General features: G+C 40.8%; 3 protein-coding genes across 4 annotated transcripts in view; 1 reads left to right on the top strand and 2 right to left on the bottom strand.

The window, feature by feature from the left end:
* Positions 1–170: 170 nt before the first annotated feature.
* On the top strand, positions 171–3,458 carry LOC123878289 (zinc finger protein 600-like). The gene is made up of 2 exons (XM_045925436.1): positions 171–396; positions 2,341–3,458. The coding sequence occupies exons 1-2, from the start codon at positions 171–173 to the stop codon at positions 3,456–3,458; spliced, it is 1,344 nt and encodes a 447-aa protein (XP_045781392.1).
* A 2,353-nt stretch (positions 3,459–5,811) lies between these two features.
* LOC123878288 (zinc finger protein 16-like) lies at positions 5,812–14,266 on the bottom strand. Its single transcript, XM_045925435.1, has 13 exons — positions 14,149–14,266; positions 13,352–13,531; positions 13,101–13,248; positions 12,857–13,022; positions 12,599–12,746; positions 12,348–12,408; positions 12,097–12,269; positions 11,846–11,906; positions 11,595–11,767; positions 11,344–11,404; positions 11,093–11,265; positions 10,841–11,014; positions 5,812–6,440 (listed from the first exon to the last, which is right to left on the bottom strand). The coding sequence occupies exons 1-13, from the start codon at positions 14,264–14,266 to the stop codon at positions 6,046–6,048; spliced, it is 2,031 nt and encodes a 676-aa protein (XP_045781391.1). The 3' UTR covers positions 5,812–6,045.
* Positions 14,267–17,154: 2,888 nt separating this feature from the next.
* LOC123878547 (zinc finger protein 358-like) overlaps positions 17,155–23,273 on the bottom strand; it is a 139,904-nt gene continuing 133,785 nt past the window's right edge. The window contains exon 6 of one of the 2 annotated variants that reach the window (XM_045925798.1): positions 17,155–18,006. In XM_045925798.1, coding sequence (XP_045781754.1) covers positions 17,435–18,006 — 572 coding nt within the window. In that variant the 3' untranslated portion in view covers positions 17,155–17,434. Of the gene's footprint in view, positions 18,007–19,520; positions 20,740–23,273 lie in introns of those variants that run through there. The other variant, XM_045925796.1, reaches the window with a different exon arrangement.

Here is a 23,273-nt window from a genome sequence, read left to right as displayed (position 1 = left end):
AGATACGACCAGTGTTTCGCAGCTGCCATCTTTGCGACGTAAAAGTCAAAAACAACTTTCACTCTTTACATTTGGAGGAATGCCACGGAATACCAAGGCCATCTTGCGGCGCGTGCGGAAAGAAATTTGCAAAAAAGTGGCAAGTGTTAGGGCACCAAAAGTTCCACCATATGGGCGAAAGGAATTACCAATGTGAGGTGTGCGATATGAGGTTCTTTAGTGTCGGCAGACTAAATGTACATATGGTTAAACATGAGCCGGATAGACCCTTCAAGTGTGAGTTTTGTGAAAAGGCTTTCAAGCGGAAGATAACCCTGAAGACTCACACCATGATACACACAGATACGAGGCGCAAAGTGTGTCAGATATGCCAGGCGGCTTTCGTGCAGCGCAGCAGTTTGACATACCACATGACGAAGACACACCCCAATGCCGCTTTCCCAACCGGGAGCAGCAGCTAAAATGGCTGCATCCGTGTAAGCAGCGCCAAAAATCAAAATAGTTGTCTACCTTTCTCATCGAGACTTAGATAATATTGTTTTCCGCTTACAACGCTTTTACTTGTGCTATAAGACCTACCTATCTGCCTTTCATGATATTAGGTCAACGAGAAAGACCCTATAGGTTTTCTTGACAGACACGACGGACGGACGGTCAGGCAGACAGACAGACAGACAGACAGGCTGACAGACCGACAGACAGACAACAAAGTGATCCTATAAGGGTTCCGTTTTTCCTTTTGAGGTATGGAACCCTAAAAAGCGACGATAATGAAGATGACTGTTTTTTATTATTAGTTGACTAGCCGATGCCCGCGACTTCGTACGCGTGAATTTAGGTTTTTTCGAAATCCCGTGGGAACTCTTTGATTTTCCGGGATAAAAAGTAGCCTATGTGCTAATCCTGGATATTATCTATCTCCGTTCTTTTTAGTCAAATCCGTCCAGCAGTTTTTGCGTGAAAGAGTAACAAACATATACACACACACATACACACAAACTTTCGCCTTTATAACATTAGTGTGAAGCGTCGGGATAACCATCATGTGGCATACCTAATTTACAAAATAAACGTTTTTCATATTTTCTTCTTTCAAATACAATAGTGGTATTTGACTACTAAGGGCCGGCGTACATATGGCAAGGCGGAGCGCAGAGCATTTTTCACAGACAAAATATTATCGAAATAATATCTAAAATCAATTGTGCATCCGTGCGCATACTCGCGCATCCGCGCGCAGTCCCGCGCGTGTTCGCGCATTCTCTGGTAGAAATTCACGTAATGTGACACGCAATTAGAAAACTTCGCGGGCATGCTCTGCGCTGCGTTCCACCATATGTGCGCCGGCCCTAACTTTCTTCTCGACTCTAGAAACGTTGACTTGACTAAAGGATGGAAAGTGGAAGATTATATTAGTGATCTTTACGATGAAATTATCAATAATTGATTGAGAGAAGTACCTATACTATGCGTGATATAACACTTCACATACTAAACTTCTATTGTAAATTCCACCGTAAAGAACATGATATAAAGCTCACATTTATTACTATTTATTTATTATTTCTATGGGTCGCATTCTAGGACCGGCACACATATGGTGGAGCGCAGCGCAGAGCATTTTTCACAGTCAAAGTATTATCGACATTGTATTCATTGAAATAATATCTAAAATCAATTGTGCATCCGTGCGGATACTCGCGCAGTCCCGCGCGTGCTCGCGCATTCTCTGGTAGAAATTCGCGTAATGTGTAACGCGATTAGAAAACTTCGCGGGCATGCTCTGCGCTGCGCTCCGCCATATGTGCGCCGGCCCTTAGAGTGAAGTGATCGTCCGTATCAGGCCGAGCTAATAAAATGCAATGTTGCTTAACGAAAATATTGCTATTTTATTTTAACAGGCGTTGCAAATACTCTATAACAAACTTATAAATACAAAAGTAACTGTGCTTGTTAATTTTTCACGGTACCTCCTTTGAACAGACCTTGAAAACTTTCCGTAAGTGTTAAGATATATCTACCAATTCAATTTTACATGTGACTGATGCTTACACCAAATAATATAATTATTACTTTCAATATATTTTTACATGTTTAAAAAGATACATCATATAGTTTACAAGCACTTTCATCTATTCGTTAAGAATTCACAAAATAATTCTTTTTATAACTCTTTCATGTACCTAAATTTTATTTTTTGTAACGTAAATATTCTATTGTCATTAAAATAATAACAATATGTAATAAGTGGCAATTACCTAACATATTTATTGCTTGTGCTTGTTGTACGTTATAATTTTATGATTAATAAATATTCTTAATATTCTTTTCACTTTATAGGTGCCCGAGTGACTAGAAAGAAAAGCGCACGAGCTCAGCACGAAACTAAGAAAAAACTGAAAGAAAACGTGCCAGAAACCAAGAAGAACCAGCACAATCTTAAAACAATACTCCATTATTCTAATTCAAATCCAATAAGAAATAAAGATGCCCTCGGTTTCGGCTGCCAGTTTTGCTCGGAACAATTTCCCGAACCGAAGAAACTTAAAGAACACTTCTTGCAAGAACACAAAATAAAGGAACTACTCGCTCTTATAAATTGCAGACTGTTTGAATACTTCGTCAAACTGGACATCACGGATTTAAAATGCACACTCTGCCACAAAGGTCTGAATAAACTCGAAGATTTCATGGACCACATCACAGCGGAACACAGCATAGAAGTTTATAAGGAATTCAAAAGTGTCATCGTACCTTTTAAGTTTGATACGGAAAAGTTAACGTGCGTCGAATGTAACAAGGAGTTTGTGTGCTTCAAACATCTGTTGGAACATATGACCGTACATTTCAGTAATTATATGTGTTCTGTTTGTGGTAAAGGATTCGTTACTGATCGTCTGTACATGCGCCACGTAAGGAGACATAAGGCTGAGGAGTTGAAGTGTAAAGATTGCGATAAAGTGTTTGGAACTAAAGAAAAGTTACGCAATCATCAGTACACTGTCCATTTGGGTAATAGAAAGGGCAGTAGATGTCTCGTTTGCAACAAAAAGTTGTTGAACTACTGGCAGAAAATTGAGCACATGGTTAAAGTACATGGGGTGCCCGAATTGGTTCTCGCTTGTCATATATGTGAGAGAACGTTTAAAGATCAAAGGAAACTGACGCTTCATATCAAGAAGGATCACTTGTTGGAACGGAAGCATAAATGTGAAGAGTGTGACATGATGTTCTTTAGTTCGACGAGGCTGAAGATTCATATGGCCAAGCATACTGGGCTACGGCAGTTCAAGTGTGATATTTGTTTGAAGGCGTATGGGAGGAAGAATACTTTGAGGGAGCATATGAGAATCCATGCGAATGACCGTAGGTATGCGTGCGAGCATTGTGGCCAGGCGTTCGTGCAGAATTGCAGTTTGCGCAGCCACAGGCGTTCCAAACATGGTATAGTGATGTAACATAGTTTACTGGATTAAGTTGCCTTCAAACTGGAAATATAATATTATATTACATCTCAATGTGAACAGTGACATTTCAAAGTAGGGTGAGCGATATTTATATATTATATTACATTTCCGTTGTTTGAAGGCAACTTTACGAAATAAAACAATGTTGAGTATTATTTATTCATTTATTTCACGCAACAAAAGCATATAAAATCCATATCCGTAATATTATAAATTCGAAAGTGTGTGTGTCTGTCTGCTAGCTTTTCGCGGCCCAACAGTTTAACCGATTTTGATAAAAGGTAAGTACATAGGTTAGCTTACATCCCGGGGATGGTTATAAGCTACTTTTTACCCCGGGAAATCAAAGAGTTACCACGGGATTCTTAAACGCCCATCCGTTTAACTGATTAATATGATATTTGGTACAGAGGTAGCTTCCATCCCGGAAATTGACATAGACAATATTATTCATCCTGGAAAAGCAGAGTTCCCACGGGATTTTTCGAAACCTAAATCCACGCGGACGAAGGCGCATTCATAAAATATCATCATGTCATGATCGTTAACCCATCGCCGCCTCACTACAGAGCACAGGTCTCCTCTCAGAGATAGACTATGGCCAAAACCTTTCTTACTCTGAGAGGAGACTCGAAATAGACAAAGTACAGAGTCTTAAATTATAGTTACGTAATAAACAGTCCGACAAGGCTCTTTTGGCACTTGAGTGAGGGCGCAGTTGTCGCTTTATAGCGAACTATCAACAAGTGCACAATTCTCAAGATGGCGGCCTTAGTTCAGATTTTGGCCACGCGCCAAAAGAGCCTTGTCGGACTGTACCTAGGTATAATGCGTAAAAAATGACTTCATTTTAGGTATAGTAGTTTGTAGTAAAGGTAAACCATAGAGTAAACTGTACTTTGGATACTATGACAGTTGACTCATAAAGTTAAAATGGTTTATGAGAATAGGGTTGTCTAAATTATGCGTAGAAAAATTGTTTATTATTTTTATAACAACGCAATATCGCAAAACAAAAACTATTAAAAATGATACTTAAACAATTTTTTTCTACACCCAATTTAGACAAAAACTGCTTTTTCTCAAAACTCTCATTGTGCCGATTGGTTTTGGTTAGGTATAGTACACGACAGGTCGACATAGCAATCGGGGTGGGGACGCCCCGCACACCCGCACAGCCCCCGTGCTAACCCGGTGCGGGCTAGCGCGGGTGACGTGCGGGTGTGCGGGGCGTCCCCCCGCCTCATACCCCAATTGCCATCTCGACCTGTCACGTACTGTAGGTCTCTCTCTCTCTCGTCTGGCTTTACAAAGATTAGACAATGTCAAGTTTGTAGTTATTTGTAACAAGCATGTAACAAGTTAGTTAAACTATACAAGTATGGACCCCGTCTGTGTCGGCGCTCGCCGACATACGCACGGCACCCCCTTAGAGCGCTTTCCAGTCAGTTTTAACAAAAAAACACTCCAAAAAGGCAGAGTACACCCGCCAGCTAACACCAACACAGACGAAGTCCCGTACTATAGGTATATCCAATTAATAAAAATCAATCTATCTGTAATCTGTCGATAAGTTACTTAGCAAAGTTGTTATTTGTCAAAAATTGTACAATCTATAATCTTTACTATATCCGTCACAGTATCACATCACACTAATATTATAAAGGAGAAAATTTGTGAGTATGTATGTGTGTGTGTGTGTTTGTTACTCTTTCACGCAACAACTACTGGATGGATTTGGCTGAAATTCAGAATCGAAATAGATTGTACCCTGGATTAACACATAAGCTACAGGAAAATCAAAGAGTTCTCATGGGATTTTAAAAAACCTATATCCACGCGAACGAAGGCGCGGGCATCAGCTAGTAATATTATGTCAGTCTTTTAGGCAAATAACAAAGTTGCTAACTTGCTAAGTAACTCATCGACATATTCAGAAGGTTTTAAATTAGTTACCTATTACTAATTTTGGTGGCAAGGAAAGGTAATACAAATAAAAAAAACACAATTAAAATAACTATTTATTTTTATTTATTTATTTATTTATTATTATAAGGTACGCCCACAGCATGTTCACAAAACACTTAAAAATACAATAGTATAATAGTCTTATTCAGTGTGACACACCACTTACGGGCACACACAACTCATGCAGGTAACACAATGTAATATACATGACCGATCGCATAATATTCTATTTTATATTACTCATTCAGTATAAATAATAATTCATTAATAATCCATATCCATACTAATATTATCAATGCGAAAGTGTGTCTGTCTGTCTGTTTGCTACCTTTTCACGCCCCAACAGTTTAACTGATTCTGACGAAATTTGGTACAGGGTTAGCTTATATCCCGGGGCCGGACCTAGGCTACTTTTTATCCCGGAAAATCAAAGAGTTCCCACGGGATCCCCAAAAACCCGTCCGCTTAACCGATTTGTATTAAAGGTTCCGAGGTAGGTTGCGTCCCTCTAATTGACATAGGCAACTTTTAATCCCGGAAAATCAAAAAGTTCCCACGGGATCTTTAAAAACCTAAATCCACGCGGACGAAGTCGCGGGCATCCTCTAGTTCAGTATAAATTAGGATTTTCAGGATGCTTTTTAGCCATATGGTACTTCAGGCTGCTCTGTTGAACGAATGCGGCCTTGCAAATCGCGCACGCGTGGTTCTTCACTCCTAAATGTATCATAACATGAGTTTTCAAACTCTTTTTCCACCTAAAAGTCTTACTACAGTACTCGCACGAGAACGGTTTGTGAGAAGAATGTGTCTTTTCGTGGTTCTTCAAATCGTAGTTGGTGGAGAATCTGAAGTTGCATGTGGTGCATACGAAGTTCTTCTCCCCCATGTGGAAGGTTTTCTGATGGCGTAACACTTGGTGAGGGTAGGCGAATTTTTTGCCGCACGAACCGCAAGATGGCGCCGGCAGCCCGTGCTGTTCCATGTGGAAGGCGCGCATGTATCCTGGAATGGAATTGGAAATATAGGTAAGAGGTAAGTATTTACACAATGCTAATACCAGAACGCTAGCAAAAACGAAGACAGGTGATAATACTGATGATAACTGATAAGATACCACAAAAAAAACCGGCCAAGTGCGAGTCAGACTCGCGCACTGAGTGTTCCGTACTCGGGTATTTTTTCCAACATTTTGCACGATAAAACAAAATTTATTATGCATAAAAATTAATAAAAATTTGTTTTAGAATGTAAAGGTAGCTCTTTCATATGATACCCCACTTGGTTATCTTACTTTGAAAATTTAAACTTTTTTTTTTTTTAATGATGTGTGTGATCACGAATTCGCGGTTTTCAGATTTATTCCTGTACTTGCTATAAGACCTACCTACCTGCCAAATTTCATGATTCTAGATCAACAGGAAGTACCGTAAAGGTTTCTTGACAGACACGACGGATAGACAGACAGACAACAAAGTGATCCTATAAGGGTTCCGTTTTTCCTTTTGAGGTATGGAACCCTAAAAAACGCGAAACACAGTAATAAAAAATACAGGATTTTTTAATCAAAATAATTTAAAAATCCTGTATTTTTAAAAGTTCACAATATATTGCAAATAAAACATCTGACTGACGCTAGACGTCAACGAACGTTGCGTAAGTAGGCCACTCAGAGTCAATTCGTGAGTAGGGCATATTGACTCGAATTTTGCACGCTATACATTGCAGCCTTTGAAAAATACTAAATCACTTAACTAAGAAAAAGGCAATTTATTGAGGGGACTGGCATTGGGTTGTGTTTAGGTAGTATATAATAACACTAAGTTTTTGCTAGCGTTCTGGTTATAGCTGTAATAAAACGTTAAATAAATTTTCTGGCATAAAAGGCTTATCAGTCTCCAAGTACCTAAACTAGTAACTACTCGTAATACTCGTACTCTGCACCTTTCAACAAAATCGGTTAAAGGGCTTGGATGAATAAAAGGGATAGACCAGTGGGAACTCTTTTGTGTTCTGGGATGAAATGTAGCCCATCCCCGGGATGTAAACTAACCCTATCCCTTTCATCAAAAGCGCAACGTTACGGAGAACTGAGGCATGCAGGTTTCCTCACGATGTTTTCCTTCACCGTTAAAGCAAGTGACATTTAATTGCTTAAAACTTGCACAACTACTCGTAAGTTAGCCCTTGACTGAAATCTGTTGACTGTAGTCACTGTGGAGCTCACCTGGTACTTTGACGTCGCACAGGTGGCAGGCACGCAGCTTGGGCCGCTCCTTCAGGTGCACCTGGCGGTAGTGTTGCACGTAGCTGTTGTTGCTTCGAAAAACGCTCTGGCAGTACTTGCACGCGTACTCCGTGCTTCCGTCCCGCTTCTTCGTAAACGTGAATTTTAAAAAACCTAAATCCATGCGGGCAAAGCTGCGGGCATCAGCTAGTAAATAATAAAAACCGTAGCTGTAGTCACTGTGGAGCTCACCTGGCACTTTGACGTCGCACAGGTGGCATGCACGCAGCTTGGGCCGCTCCTTCAGGTGCACCTGGCGGTAGTGTTGCACGTAGCTGTTGTTGCTTCGAAAAACGCTCTGGCAGTACTTGCACTCGTACTCCGTGCTTCCGTCCCGCTTCTTCGTAAACGTGAATTTTAAAAAACCTAAATCCATGCGGGCAAAGCTGCGGGCATCAGCTAGTAAATAATAAAAACCGTAGCTGTAGTCACTGTGGAGCTCACCTGGCACTTTGACGTCGCACAGGTGGCATGCACGCAGCTTGGGCCGCTCCTTCAGGTGCACCTGGCGGTAGTGTTGCACGTAGCTGTTGTTGCTTCGAAAAACGCTCTGGCAGTACTTGCACTCGTACTCCGTGCTTCCGTCCCGCTTCTTCGTAAACGTGAATTTTAAAAAACCTAAATCCATGCGGGCAAAGCTGCGGGCATCAGCTAGTAAATAATAAAAACCGTAGCTGTAGTCACTGTGGAGCTCACCTGGCACTTTGACGTCGCACAGGTGGCATGCACGCAGCTTGGGCCGCTCCTTCAGGTGCACCTGGCGGTAGTGTTGCACGTAGCTGTTGTTGCTTCGGAACACGCTCGGGCAGTGCTTGCACGCGTACTGCGTGCTTCCGTCCGGCTTCTTCATTAACGTGAATTTTAAAAAACCTAAATCCATGCGGGCAAAGCTGCGGGCATCAACTAAACTAGCGGCACGCTATGATGGCCGGTTTGACGTTTGTCCGCTCATGAAGTTCCGTATTAATTGATAACGACTTTGAAGGAAATAATTGTATTACTTTATTGACGATAGTGATGTGCAGAGATTCATAAATTTTATCGAATGTAGTTTTAGGTTTAGGACTCAAAATTTATTTATTAAATTTATTTCTTAAATGTATATAAGTGTAGAAAAATCAGTTTGCACCATTTAAGGGGTGAATGTACTTGTGAATATGAACAATTTTCACTATGTGGACAAACCTCTGAAATCGCAAAAAAATATCAATAAATTTTTAAAAATGGAATCTAATACGATCGTCACATAGGATCGCTGGCTAGCACAACTACTACCTCCGGCAAACTCGCGTCAATGCTCAATGCAAAACAAAGCAGTTTCGAATTGACGTTGCTTCGAAAAGTATAAACTGTCAGTGCAATGCGATTGTGATATAGTTTTGACCTGGCTTTGGATTTCAAATATTGCATTACTGTTGACCCTTGCTCGTTAATTTGGACTCTGTTCAAGCCCTTTGTTGTGGATTTCGTCGATATGACCGAACGTACGCAGAGAACTGTTCTAAATAGTCAGACACGTGAGTTCGTAATACGCCTTCGTAACTATTTCGATCGTGAAGCTCAAAATGGAGGGCCAATTTTACCTATAACGTCAGTGGTTGAACGCGTAGCTGATGCGCTTAATATTGGACAACGAACTGTTAGACGGATAACTAAAAAAAAATATGGCGAGACTGGCACAGAAGAAAATAAACTTCACACACCAAAAAAGAGAAAACGAGCAAAACCAGTCGTAGGCATCGATAGCTTTGATGCCGATGCTATCCGAAGACATGTTTACGGCTACTATTTACAGAAGGAGTATCCAACAAGAAAAAAGTTGGTGCATTCACTGAAGGAAGCTGGATTATTCTTCGGTGGGGAAAGTTCTTTAACGAAGATTTTGAAGACCATTGGATTTCGATACAAAAAATGTAACAAACGCAAAATATTGATGGAAAGATTTGATATAGCGATGGCAAGGTATACTTTTTTACGGCAAGTGAAAGAAATCAAAAATTGGCAAAATTTTGTGTTCTTGGATGAAACATGGCTTAATGCTAACCATACTGTAGGCCGTTCTTGGAACGATGACACAGCAGCATCTACTTCCAAAGTTCCTGTAGGAAAAGGATCGCGACTTATAATTTGTCACGCCGGAACCATCAACGGGTTTGTCGAAGGTTCTCTCATGGCTTTTGCGTCAAAAACCACTGGAGACTATCATGAAGACATGAATGGAGAAAAGTTTACTGAATGGTTTACCTCAATGTTGTGTAGCCTCCCTGAACCATCTATTATAATTATGGACAACGCCCCATACCACTCGATGCAAATTGACAAGCCACCTGCCCAATCCCAAAAGAAAGCTGATATCGTCGCATGGCTTCGTAAAAATGGCGTAGATTCAAACATGAATATGTTAAAAGCGGAATTAGTACGTCTTTTAAAAGAAAACAAACCAACCAAGATCCGATACGTCATTGACGAAATAGCATTAGAACATGGGCACAGAGTTATACGGTTACCGCCTTACCATTGTGAGTATAATGCGATTGAGTTGGTGTGGGCTCAAATTAAGGGATATGCTGCAAGACACAATACAGAACCCCCATTTACCACAAAAAAAATGCTAAAATTATTAGAAGAAGCTTGTGAACATGTGACTAAAGGAGACTGGGAAAAGGTTGTGAATAGAACTGTTAAATTAATAAGGGAAGATTATGAAAGAGATGTGAAAATAGATAATATTATAGAAAACGAACATATAATTATTAATGTATGTGATGATAGCAGTGACGACAGTGAAAATAGTAGTATGGACGAATCTGATTAATTATGGCCTTTTGTGGCACCTTTTTTGGTATCTTTTGTATTCATATGTTTCTTGTGTGCATATAAAGTATGTATATTCATTTTCGTTCAAATATTCAGTTCGTTCAAATAAATTAAATAAACATATACATTTTTGTTTTATTAAACCTATTTAATCAGGTACAAAAACAAAACTTAATTGTTTTTTGTTCGAGAATAAATTGACATTCCACATCACTATTGTAATGTGTCAAACCGGCCATCATAGCGTGCCGCTAGTGTAGTAAATAATAAAAACCGTAGCTGTAGTCACTGTGGAGCTCACCTGGCACTTTGACGTCGCACAGGTGGCATGCACGCAGCTTGGGCCGCTCCTTGAGGTGCACCTGGCGGTAGTGTTGCACGTAGCTGTTGTTGCTTCGGAACACGCTCGGGCAGTGCTTGCACGCGTACTGCGTGCTTCCGTCCGGCTTCTTCATTAACGTGAATTTTAAAAAACCTAAATCCATGCGGGCAAAGCTGCGGGCATCAACTAGTAAATAATAAAAACCGTAGCTGTAGTCACTGTGGAGCTCACCTGGCACTTTGACGTCGCACAAGTGGCAGGCACGCAGCTTGGGCCGCTCTTTCAGGTGCACCTGGCGGTAGTGTTGCACGTAGCTGTTGTTGCTTCGAAAAACGCTCTGGCAGTACTTGCACGCGTACTCCGTGCTTCCGTCCGGCTTCTTCGTAAACGTGAATTTTATATACCTAAATCCATGCGGGCAAAGCTGCGGGCATCAGCTAGTAAATAATAAAAACCGTAGCTGTAGTCACTGTGGAGCTCACCTGGCACTTTGACGTCGCACAGGTGGCATGCACGCAGCTTGGGCCGCTCCTTCAGGTGCACCTGGCGGTAGTGTTGCACGTAGCTGTTGTTGCTTCGAAAAACGCTCTGGCAGTACTTGCACGCGTACTCCGTGCTTCCGTCCGGCTTCTTCGTAAACGTGAATTTTATATACCTAAATCCATGCGGGCAAAGCTGCGGGCATCAGCTAGTAAATAATAAAAACCGTAGCTGTAGTCACTGTGGAGCTCACCTGGCACTTTGACGTCGCACAGGTGGCATGCACGCAGCTTGGGCCGCTCCTTCAGGTGCACCTGGCGGTAGTGTTGCACGTAGCTGTTGTTGCTTCGAAAAACGCTCTGGCAGTACTTGCACGCGTACTCCGTGCTTCCGTCCGGCTTCTTCGTAAACGTGAATTTTATATACCTAAATCCATGCGGGCAAAGCTGCGGGCATCAGCTAGTAAATAATAAAAACCGTAGCTGTAGTCACTGTGGAGCTCACCTGGCACTTTGACGTCGCACAGGTGGCATGCACGCAGCTTGGGCCGCTCCTTCAGGTGCACCTGGCGGTAGTGTTGCACGTAGCTGTTGTTGCTTCGAAAAACGCTCTGGCAGTACTTGCACGCGTACTCCGTGCTTCCGTCCGGCTTCTTCGTAAACGTGAATTTTATATACCTAAATCCATGCGGGCAAAGCTGCGGGCATCAGCTAGTAAATAATAAAAACCGTAGCTGTAGTCACTGTGGAGCTCACCTGGCACTTTGACGTCGCACAGGTGGCATGCACGCAGCTTGGGCCGCTCCTTCAGGTGCACCTGGCGGTAGTGTTGCACGTAGCTGTTGTTGCTTCGAAAAACGCTCTGGCAGTACTTGCACGCGTACTCCGTGCTTCCGTCCGGCTTCTTCGTAAACGTGAATTTTATATACCTAAATCCATGCGGGCAAAGCTGCGGGCATCAGCTAGTAAATAATAAAAACCGTAGCTGTAGTCACTGTGGAGCTCACCTGGCACTTTGACGTCGCACAGGTGGCATGCACGCAGCTTGGGCCGCTCCTTCAGGTGCACCTGGCGGTAGTGTTGCACGTAGCTGTTGTTGCTTCGAAAAACGCTCTGGCAGTACTTGCACGCGTACTCCGTGCTTCCGTCCGGCTTCTTCGTAAACGTGAATTTTATATACCTAAATCCATGCGGGCAAAGCTGCGGGCATCAGCTAGTCTATAATAAAAACCGTAGCTGTAGTCACTGTGGAGCTCACCTGGCACTTTAACGTCGCACAGGTGGCAGGCACGCAGCTTGGGCCGCTCCTTCAGGTGCACCTGGCGGTAGTGTTGCACGTAGCTGTTGTTGCTTCGGAACACGCTCGGGCAGTGCTTGCACGCGTACTCCGTGCTTCCGTCCGGCTTCTTCGTAAACGTGAATTTTATATACCTAAATCCATGCGGGCAAAGCTGCGGGCATCAGCTAGTAAATAATAAAAACCGTAGCTGTAGTCACTGTGGAGCTCACCTGGCACTTTGACGTCGCACAGGTGGCATGCACGCAGCTTGGGCCGCTCCTTCAGGTGCACCTGGCGGTAGTGCTGCACGTAGCTGTTGTTGCTTCGGAACACGCTCGGGCAGTGCTTGCACGCGTACTCCGTGCTTCCGTCCGGCTTCTTCGTAAACGTGAATTTTATATACCTAAATCCATGCGGGCAAAGCTGCGGGCATCAGCTAGTAAATAATAAAAACCGTAGCTGTAGTCACTGTGGAGCTCACCTGGCACTTTGACGTCGCACAGGTGGCATGCACGCAGCTTGGGCCGCTCCTTCAGGTGCACCTGGCGGTAGTGTTGCACGTAGCTGTTGTTGCTTCGGAACACGCTCGGGCAGTGCTTGCACGCGTACTCCGTGCTTCCGTCCGGCTTCTTCGTAAACGTGAATTTTATATACCTAAATCCATGCGGGCAAAGCTGCGGGCATCAGCTAGTAAATAATAAAAACCGTAGCTGTAGTCACTGTGGAGCTCACCTGGCACTTTGACGTCGCACAGGTGGCATGCACGCAGCTTGGGCCGCTCCTTCAGGTGCACCTGGCGGTAGTGCTGCACGTAGCTGTTGTTGCTTCGGAACACGCTCGGGCAGTGCTTGCACGCGTACTCCGTGCTTCCGTCCGGCTTCTTCGTAAACGTGAACTCGTCCGAGTATTTACCTGTAACATAGAAATTTAATCAATTTAGTTTTCATTTATTTAATTTCAGTTTTTAATTTACTTAACTAATTTAATTATTGTTCGTTGTTTTTGTTTTTATTTAGATATCATGATCAACCTATTTCATTCCGTTCCGTTTTGAACGGAACGGAATTGAATCGGATAAGATCACTTTGTTGTCTGTCTGTCTGTCTGTCTGTCCGTCTGTCTGACTGTCGTGTCGTCAAGAAAACCTATAATCCTAGAATCATGTTTGGCAGATAGGTATGCCTTTCAGAAGTTCTCAGCCCACCGTCGCGTCGCCGCTTGAAACATGAGAAGTATAGCATCGCAATATCACTAGGTAGGTACCCTTTTTTTATTCAGATACAAGTTAGCCCTTGACCGCAATCTCACCTGGTGGTGAGTGATGATGCATTCTAAGATAGAAACGAGCTAACCTGAAAGGGGTGTGGCAGTTTTTATTAAACTCATACCCCTTTGATTTCTACACCACCTCTTGGCTACCTCTTGGTCATGTACGTATAAAGAGAAAGATTCCGACGAATTGAGAACTTCCTCCTTTTTGAAGTCAGTTAAAAACTGTGACGTAACCATGTTTTATATGGGTCTCTGACCTGTAGTAGTGTTTTTTTTTAATTTAGCAACTTCACAAGAGAACGAAAAAATTGCTATTTCCAGAGGTTTCGGCTGTTTGTTTATCATGCTGTTACTTTTTGTTTCTTGAGTCTCCATTATTTTATTTTTTTCAAAATAGTGTGCAAACGAGGAGGCGGGTCACCTGATAAGTGATTACCGCCGCCCATGAACATTTGCAGCACCAGAGGAACCGCCGATGCGTTGCCGGCCTTTCAGGAATTTGTTGGTCCGCCCCTTGAATAACCCCATGTTGTAATCTAGTGGGAACACCGGCAATGGGAGTTTGCATGTGCGTGGAAAAAGGACGTTTCTTCGTCTATTGGACGTTTTCTTGTTTCTGATTGGCAGAAAAGACGCGTTTCTCGGATTTGTAGCAAATTGTGTCAACAAAAAAATTGTTAAAACCACCAAAAATTGTACCTATGCATCCACATGTCATTTCCTGTAGTGAGCTATAGTGGCACCTATAGATTTTTCTTCCGTAGAATCCAATGCTTGTCTCTAATATTAGTAGCTTAGGCCCGGTTTCCACCCAAGCGGAGGGGAGAGCTGTGTTCAGTGGCTGGATATAAAATAAAACTCACATTTGTGTCATTAATTTATTTCAAACATACCAACTAAATAATATAGGTACCTACCTATTACCTAGTAATTAAGTAAATACTTGTTAAAATAAGTATTGGTTTAAAACTCAAAAGGCCAAAGGTGTCCATCAAGCTCGCAGCATTACATGCTATTGGGGCTGCCGAGGGACTGATTTTAGGGTTCCGTACCTCAAAAAGAAAAACGGAATCCTTATAGGATCACTTTGTTGTCTGTCTGTCTATCTGTCTGTCTGTCTGTCTGTCTGTCAAGAAACCTATAGGGTACTTCCCGTTGACCTAAAATCATGAAATTTGGCAAGTACGTAGGTCTTATAGCACAAATACAGGAATAAATCTGAAAACCGCGAATTTGTGCGGTTACATCATTAAAAAAAATGTGTTTCAATTTGATTAAACAATAAAATAAAATAAAATAAAATTTTCAAAATAAGATAACTATACTAAGTGGGGTATCATATGATAGGGCTTTACCTGTACATTCTAAAACAGATTTTTATTTATTTTTATGTAGGTACAATAGTTTTTGATTTATGATGCAAAACGTTGGAAAAAATACCCGAGTACGGAACCCTCAGTGCGCGAGTCTGACTCGTACTTGGCCGGTTTTTCGGGTCAAAAAGTTACCCATGTCAGGTTCCGGGATGCAAGCTACCTCTGTACCAAATTTCATCAGTTAAACAGATGGGCCTTTTATAATCCCGTGGGAACTCTGTACCTTTCAACGAAATCGGTTAAACTGTTGGGCCGTGAAAAGCTAGCTGACAGACAGACAGACACTTCCATATTTATAATATACTTAAGTATGGATTTATTTTATTTTTTACCACGCTGAATGACGATGGAGAACCTTTGGCCGCGCGGATAGCAACCCTAACAGGATTAAAATTATGATTAAGTATAGCTAAAGGTACTAATTATGTACTAAATTAAAGTTAAGCAAATCTATGCTACAAAAAATATTTTTAATCTACTAAGACGACTTTTTCAAGCCCGTCAAATACATGTAAAACGCGTCGCGAACATGAATTTATAATAATATATAATATAGGTAGGTACCTGGATTGCTTACTCAGTAATACCAACTGAATGTAGCAAAACCTACTTATCGCTATCTCACTTTGACTAACGAGAGATTGCACCCCACTGAGGTCCGATCTCTCGCTCTAACTTTAATCGAAGTATCTAGGATAGAGATGACTTCGTCTGTGTTGGTGTTTGCTGGCGGGTGTGCTCTGCCTTGTTGCAGTGTTTTTTTTTTTTTGTTAAAAGTGGCCGGGTTTTGTTTGGTGTTTTTGGTGGTGGAACTGACTGGGAAGTGCTCTAAAGGGCGCTGCGCGTATGTCGGCGAGCGCCGGCACAGACGAAGTCCATACTTATACAGTTTCCCTAACTTGTAAATAACTACAAACTTGACATTGGCTAATCTTTGTAAAGCCAGACGAGAGAGAAAAAAAAGGATATCGATAAGTAGGTATTTGCCACAAGTAGGAAGTACCTATTGGAAGTGAACTCTCCATTATTTCTACTTCATGGTCGTGATTATGATAGTGGCAGCTTTTGCTATAATGCAGAAATCGTTGAATCTGCCTAGTACATGAATAAGGGGCATGAGACGGGTCTGTCCGCGAAATTCAAATTTAATTTGGTTTTTCGCATTTTTTAAACTAATACGACAACGTAGGCTTATGGCATTTTCAATGGCGACATTGGCAGTATCATCCCCACAGGTTTATATAAAAATCTTTACTTGAAAGCGTCCAGGTTAAGAAATTAGTTGTAGTATCGACTAATTCTGACACATTACAAAATACAAATGCCATAAGCCTACGTTGCCGTATTAGTTTAAAAAATGCAAAAAACCAAATTAAATTTGAATTTCGCGGGCAGGCCCGTCGCTTCTACCTTAATAATGATTATTCCCAACAGAACTCTTTTTTTTCAATAATTTTTGGTGTAGCAAGCAGCAACACTTGCCCAGATAGATACCGCAAGCGCCGATAGATGGCGCTGGTAGTCTATAGGTTTCTTATGTGCGCTGTTTTCTTCGTAATACAATAATAATTAGCTGTGCATTATATTCGGCTTTAAATCCACTCACACTCGCTATTAATATAATCGAAATTGTCGATAGATGACAAAAATTGTAAACTAAAGTTCATAGCTCATTAGAGCTACCCGGCTCTCCACCTGCATCGCCTTGCCTCATGTGATTAGTATATTTTTTGAACTTTTATGGACATACGCTCACTAGATAACTCTATAGCGTCAGCAGATCGCCGCACTCGCAAGGTGTCCACGCGTGGATGGCGAGTCTGCTCGCCTTGCGTTGACTGCTCATTGCCAACGCCCCGTGTGTTGTCAATGAGCATGCAACGCAAGACAATGCAAGGTCCCGAGTGGACCACGTGCTGCCCGCGAGTGAAACATACGTGTAGACCTAGTCCCAATAGCTGACAGACTAATCAAAAATTTGTTGATCACGCCATGTCTACTCGTTAACCACGCGAAGTTCATTTGGCGTCCGCCCGTCGACCACCTATCGATAACTAGTGGACGCCAAAAGACAATGTGGTGCTGATCGGGTGCCGGGTGACTCTAATGAGCTATGACCTTAAAATCAACCCCCTGTTTGCTGCAGGGTTTAGGATGAAACTACGTTTTACTCGACTACAGAAGGGTGCTTGGTTTTCATGTGATAGCTCAGACTGGAGGACTGCACGAAGGCCTCGCGACAAACACTGCACACATGAGGTCTGATATTAAGATGAATCATCATGTGCTTCTTCAGGTTATTCCTCCATCGGAAGCATTTTCCACACACGTCACATTTGAACGGCTTCAACTGCGTATGCTTGATGCTGTGGTGGTCCAACTGACGTTTGTATTCAAAGGCCAAGTTGCATATCTCGCAGCGGAACTGTTTCTCCCCCATGTGGAAGAATTTTTGGTGTTGCAACACTTGCCAGGGGAATGCGAATTTTTTGCCGCAAGCGCCGCAAGATGGCGCTGGGAGGCCGTGTGTTTCCATGTGAAACGCGCGCATGTGACCGGGGACTTTGACGTCGCAAAGATGGCAACCCCGAAGCTTTGGGCGTTGCTGTAGATGCACGTGCTTGTAGTGCTGGCTGAATGACGTCCGTTTCTTGTAGACATTCTTGCAGACGTTGCACGAGAAGCATTCCGCGCCGGCCTCGTCGCGAACTCGGGTGAAGTCGCCGTATATCACTGTACCTAGAAAAAGAAACATGACGTCATTTTAGTTAAGAAATGAAAGATGAATGAAATAAATTAGTAACTAAATAGTAAAAATAACTTAAATAGTAAGATATAGTTTAGGTAATTATTAAGAATACTTATAGGTATTATATCTCTATACTAATATTATAAAGAGGAAAGATTTGTTTGTTTGTAATCAATGAACTCAAAAACTACTGAACAGATTAAAAATATAACACCTAAAATTAAAGATACCTACGAAAGTTGTAATAATGTGAATTAAGTCGGGAAAAATCGCCTCATCTGAGAACTTCCGTGGCGTGCGCTGCGTATACAGTTAAATGAAAATAATGTATGGTGTAATTTTGGAAGCGACGGGCCTGCCCGCGAAATTCAAATTTAATTTGGTTTTGCACAATTTGTAAACTAATACGACAACGTAGGCTTATGGCATTTTAATTGCGATAATGGCAATATCATACTCACAGGTTTATATAAAAATCTTTACTTGAAAGGGTCCAGTTTAAGAAATTAGCTCTAGTATCGACTATTCTCACAAATTAGTCGATACTAGAGCTAATTTCTTAAACTGGACCTTATAGAGCGCACTTTGACTTTGCTCAGCCTTAAGACACTGTTAAAACGAGACAGCGTTATACCGCTGGCATAAATCTGTCTCGTTTTAACTGAAATTTAAGACTAAGCAAATTCAAAGTATGCTCTATAGATTTCAGGCTGAGTTTGGGTTACAATTATTTACATTATGTGGCCGGGGACATATAGCAACTTGAACCGATTTTAATATTTTTTTTTTTCACTATCAGAAAGACATATTTTTTTACCCCGATATCTTCACGTGAACGGGATTTACGCGGGAGAATTGGTTAAGTATACATATAAGTATAATATTCTGTAGTTCACGTGGATCAAGTCGCGGGCAGAAGAAGCTGCTCTGTATAGAATTCTGTAATAACTACAGTACCTAGGTACTGATAAAACTATGACTGACTAAATTGTAAAATGTAAAATATCTGTAATCCGTGGACTTGAACTATGTTATTTTACATATTACACCCGTGCGAAGCCGCTAGTAACTAGTATATACATTTTCTTGTTAAATATTGCAGGGAAAAAACACTTTAGTAAATTCTTCACACTAATTAGTACCTACAAGGCTAGAGAGCTTCAAGGTCAGTGGGGTTTAAGGTCGAAGAGCCTCAAGGTCGGAGGCGACTAAGGTCAAAGAGACTCAAGGTCAAGGCGTGAGGGCCTCAAGGTCAAACGGGAACGACGAAAGGATGTAATGTGGAATAATAAAGGCAAATTATTTATTACAATTTTTTTAATGTATCAATAGTAAATGATATAAAAGACTATTCGTGTGAAGCCAGAGCTTACGTCCAGTTTCTATACAGGGTGTGTGGTAATGAGTATATAATGACGACACGTACCTATTACATTACATTATATACTAATTACCAAACACCCTGTATACAATCTATACATAACCTGTCTTTAAATTACAACGTTGTTTTTTGACAATATTGTATGGTATTTTTTGACAGTTAACAACATTACATACTGGCCGACATTAATGATTAATCTATCCCTAATCTCTCTTTTATATTTTGCAATTTTATGATTAGTATGGTTAATGGCTAAGTTTGATCCTAGATGGCGCTGTTTAATTTTAATTCACGCTGTCTTACGTTTGTTCGTTTGTAAAGCTGAATCTTATTGGCGCTGTCTGTTGACATGATTTTGACAGAATTATCTTTAGACGTTTGTCGTAAGAAAAGAATAAAGATATACGCTAGAATGAAACAAAACACGAATGAATGCTGGGTTGGCCAATATAAAAATTAAACGAACAGTTAACAATAATTAACCCTAATTAGTTTTCAAACGATTTTCGTTCGAGCAATCCAAAAGTTTGAATTAATTGATTGTTAATTGTGACAATCTGTTAGCTGATTAGTCTGATTTTGGATGTTGAAATGTTGAATGTTTGATGAAATGAGAAAATGGACGTAAGCGACAGTGTTAACTGTCAAACAATACCTACTAAAGTTGCTAAAGTAACCTATCGACAGATAACAGATAGGATTGGTTAATTATTTCGGCCGTAAGTAACTGATATTGAAACACAACGTTAACAAGTAAGCTACTTAAGTTAAACCATATCAGGGTGTCTTCTTGATAAATGATACTGCAAGCTTGTCTTTTGAACGAACGCCTCCTGGCAAATTGAACACACATGCGGTCTAATATTCAAATGGATCATCATATGTCTCGTCAAACCGTTCTTCCATTTGAAGGTCTTATGACACACCTCACACTTGAACGGCCGATCAGGGACATGCTTCATCTTATGAGCAGACAAATGACCAGCAGATCTACATTTCAAATGGCAAATGTCACATTCGTAGTATCTTTCTCCCATGTGCGATAATTTTTGGTGTCGCAACACTTCGGAGGGGAACGCGAATTTCCTTCCACAAGCGCCGCAAGATGGCGCTGGTATTCCATGTTCTGATTCCATGTGAGACGCGCGTTTGCGCGTGCGCACTTTTGCGTTACAAACATGACAGGTGCGAAATTGTGGGCGTTTTTGCAAAATATGAACCATTTTGTAATGTTGTGTGAACAGGTCCCGCCTCTTGAAGTGTTTCTCGCAAACTTTACAGCTGTACTTTTGGCTGCCGTCCTCGTTTTTCGTTAGCGTGAAGGGCAGGGGCTTATCTTCGCCTAGAAAGAGACAGAAGATTATTAAGTTTATGTAAAGAAAAAGACAACAATAGGTATCGTATGTGCTATTATATCTACCTGTAATATTATTCTGCGGTATTGAAAAGGTTTAAAGAGTTAAATGTCTGCTGTCGCCAGCTTTCATTTGGAATGTTTTGTCTACAGTTTCCTTATACTTAGAAAGTTTTTTTTATTCACTATAGGCAAGTATTTGACCACAATCACACCTGATGGAAAGTGGTGATGTGTACCAGGTACCTACATACTTTTTATGAGCTACTGGTGCTGCAATGGCGTTCATATGATAAATAAATGTTTTCTATACGCAAAGCTTCCTCGAGGCTTCCTTCACTATATTGTTATAATGAAAATCCGATCAAAATCTGTTCAGACATATTGTGCACGTAAGCTTCTTGCATGTTTTTTTATCAGACTGCATGTTTACCTAAGATCGGCCATAATTCTCAAAAATCCCTATAACGCTGCTACCAATACTCTCCAAAATCTTACAGAAAAAATTCAAGTTTAAAAATCTAATAAAATAAGTATTGCATTTGGAGTCCTCGGTCCCTATCCCACACGTAATTTGCTGACGTTATAAACAGAAAGAGGAGTGCATTCTACCAGTTATTAGTTGTAAGGCTGTTCAGTAAACACATGTGATGCATCAAGATATCTTTTACATAATATTTGGTGTAGAGATGGATCTTCAAACGGCTGAACCGATTTTCTTGGATTATTATAGCTAAGAACACTCAATCAAGCCACCTTTCAAATATAAAAAAACTAAATTAAAATCGGTTCTTTAGTTTAGGAGCTACGATGCCACAGACAGATACACAGATATACAGATACACAGAACATACGACAAACTTATAACACCCCTCTTTTTGGGACGGGGGTTGAAAAATGGACTCCCAAGGAGCTTTCCAATACTCCTAAAAATAATTTTCAGGAAAGTTTTCATTGGAAGTATGTTTTTTGCTAAGGATTTTGGCAGTACTTTCATGAAAATTGTAGCTGCGCTAAGGAAAAATGCAGCATTAACAGGGCTCTCTCCGTCACTCGCTTCATACAATCGTAGTTCAGATTTCATTTGAATATTAAGCAACCAAAGTCCATGAAATTTTGCAGACATATTCTAAAAACTAATATCGGGTTCTTGGGGGAGTTTTAGGTTTTTCTAAAAATATGTAGTTTTAAAATTACAGGGGCTCAAAGATTTGTATGATTAAGATCGCGTAACTTTGAAACCTAATATTTTAACAGAAATCTGGAAAACCACAGACATAGATATTAGTTTCTAGAATATGTCTGCAAAATTTCATGGACTTTGGTTGCTTAATATTCAAATGAAATTGGAACTACGATTGTATGAAACGAGTGACGGAGAGAGCCCTGTTAAGGCGCTCATGGCGCGATATCCAGAGAGAGAGCCCTCTTAAATTAGAAAAGAATGCAGTACTTGTAAGTGCTGCGTTTTCAATACGAAGGCAGAATTATTGAGAGTTAATCAGTCAATTGGCTTGAAGGTGAGGCGAAATAAATGAAAAAAAAAAAACGGGTTAACTTTTAGGTACAATTTATTAAAACAGTACAGTAATAGAGAATAATATAGAAGAGTTCACCTCGCATGCTTCAGAGTGCGTGGTTTGCTGATTTAAATACTAACCAAACAAACTTAATGAAATTCTGTAGGTACACATGTTTTATAAACTAACTACCTAATGCCCGCGTCTTCGCCCGCGTGGATTTAGGTTTTTCAAAATCCCATGGGAACTCTTTGATTTTCCGGGATACAAAGTAGCCTATGTGCTAATCCAGGATAGTATCTATCTCCATTCCAAATTTCAGCCAAATCCGTCCAGTAGTTTTGCGTGAAGGAGTAACAAACATACACACACACACATGCACACAAACTTTCGCCTTTATAATATTAGTGTGATGTTTGTCATATGATAAATTCCCGTTAATAAATTGTGTTGAGTACATTCAATGTTACAAGGGTTACAAGATTTGCATGTTTGAGAACTAAATAAATACGAAACTTTACATAGAGATATTTATTTATAGAACGTGCCTAAAAAATTTTATTAAGTTTCATTGGTTAGTTTTCAAAATGAGAATTAAACTACATTTGTGTGGTGCGCGCTCCAAGCACACTTCTTTAAGCCACACTGCTGCATCACATCATTCTATTAAAAAACAGTAAAAATTGCAGTAAAATTATAGTTTATTACAATACTAAAAACGATTAGAGAACTTACATTAAACCTATTTCAATTAAAGGTGCCCACGCACGCGCATTTCCGCTGCAGTTCAGTTCGAGTGCGTGGGCACCTTAAGACAAACGGCGGCTAATGGAAAGGTGCTTCTACACAATAGATGAATTTTTGAAATTTAAAGAATAGTTTAAATATGAATTGTACTTTGTACTCGTTTTTGATTACATTAGGTGAAACATTTCTACTGGACAATATTTACTGAATAACATCTCATTGTAAAAAATGTTTCTGCAAGTATCTTGAATATAG

The sequence above is a fragment of the Maniola jurtina genome, chromosome 26, assembly GCF_905333055.1.
Source record: "Maniola jurtina chromosome 26, ilManJurt1.1, whole genome shotgun sequence".
Taxonomy (NCBI): domain Eukaryota; kingdom Metazoa; phylum Arthropoda; class Insecta; order Lepidoptera; family Nymphalidae; genus Maniola; species Maniola jurtina.
This window is presented reverse-complemented; position numbering and strand designations above follow the sequence as displayed.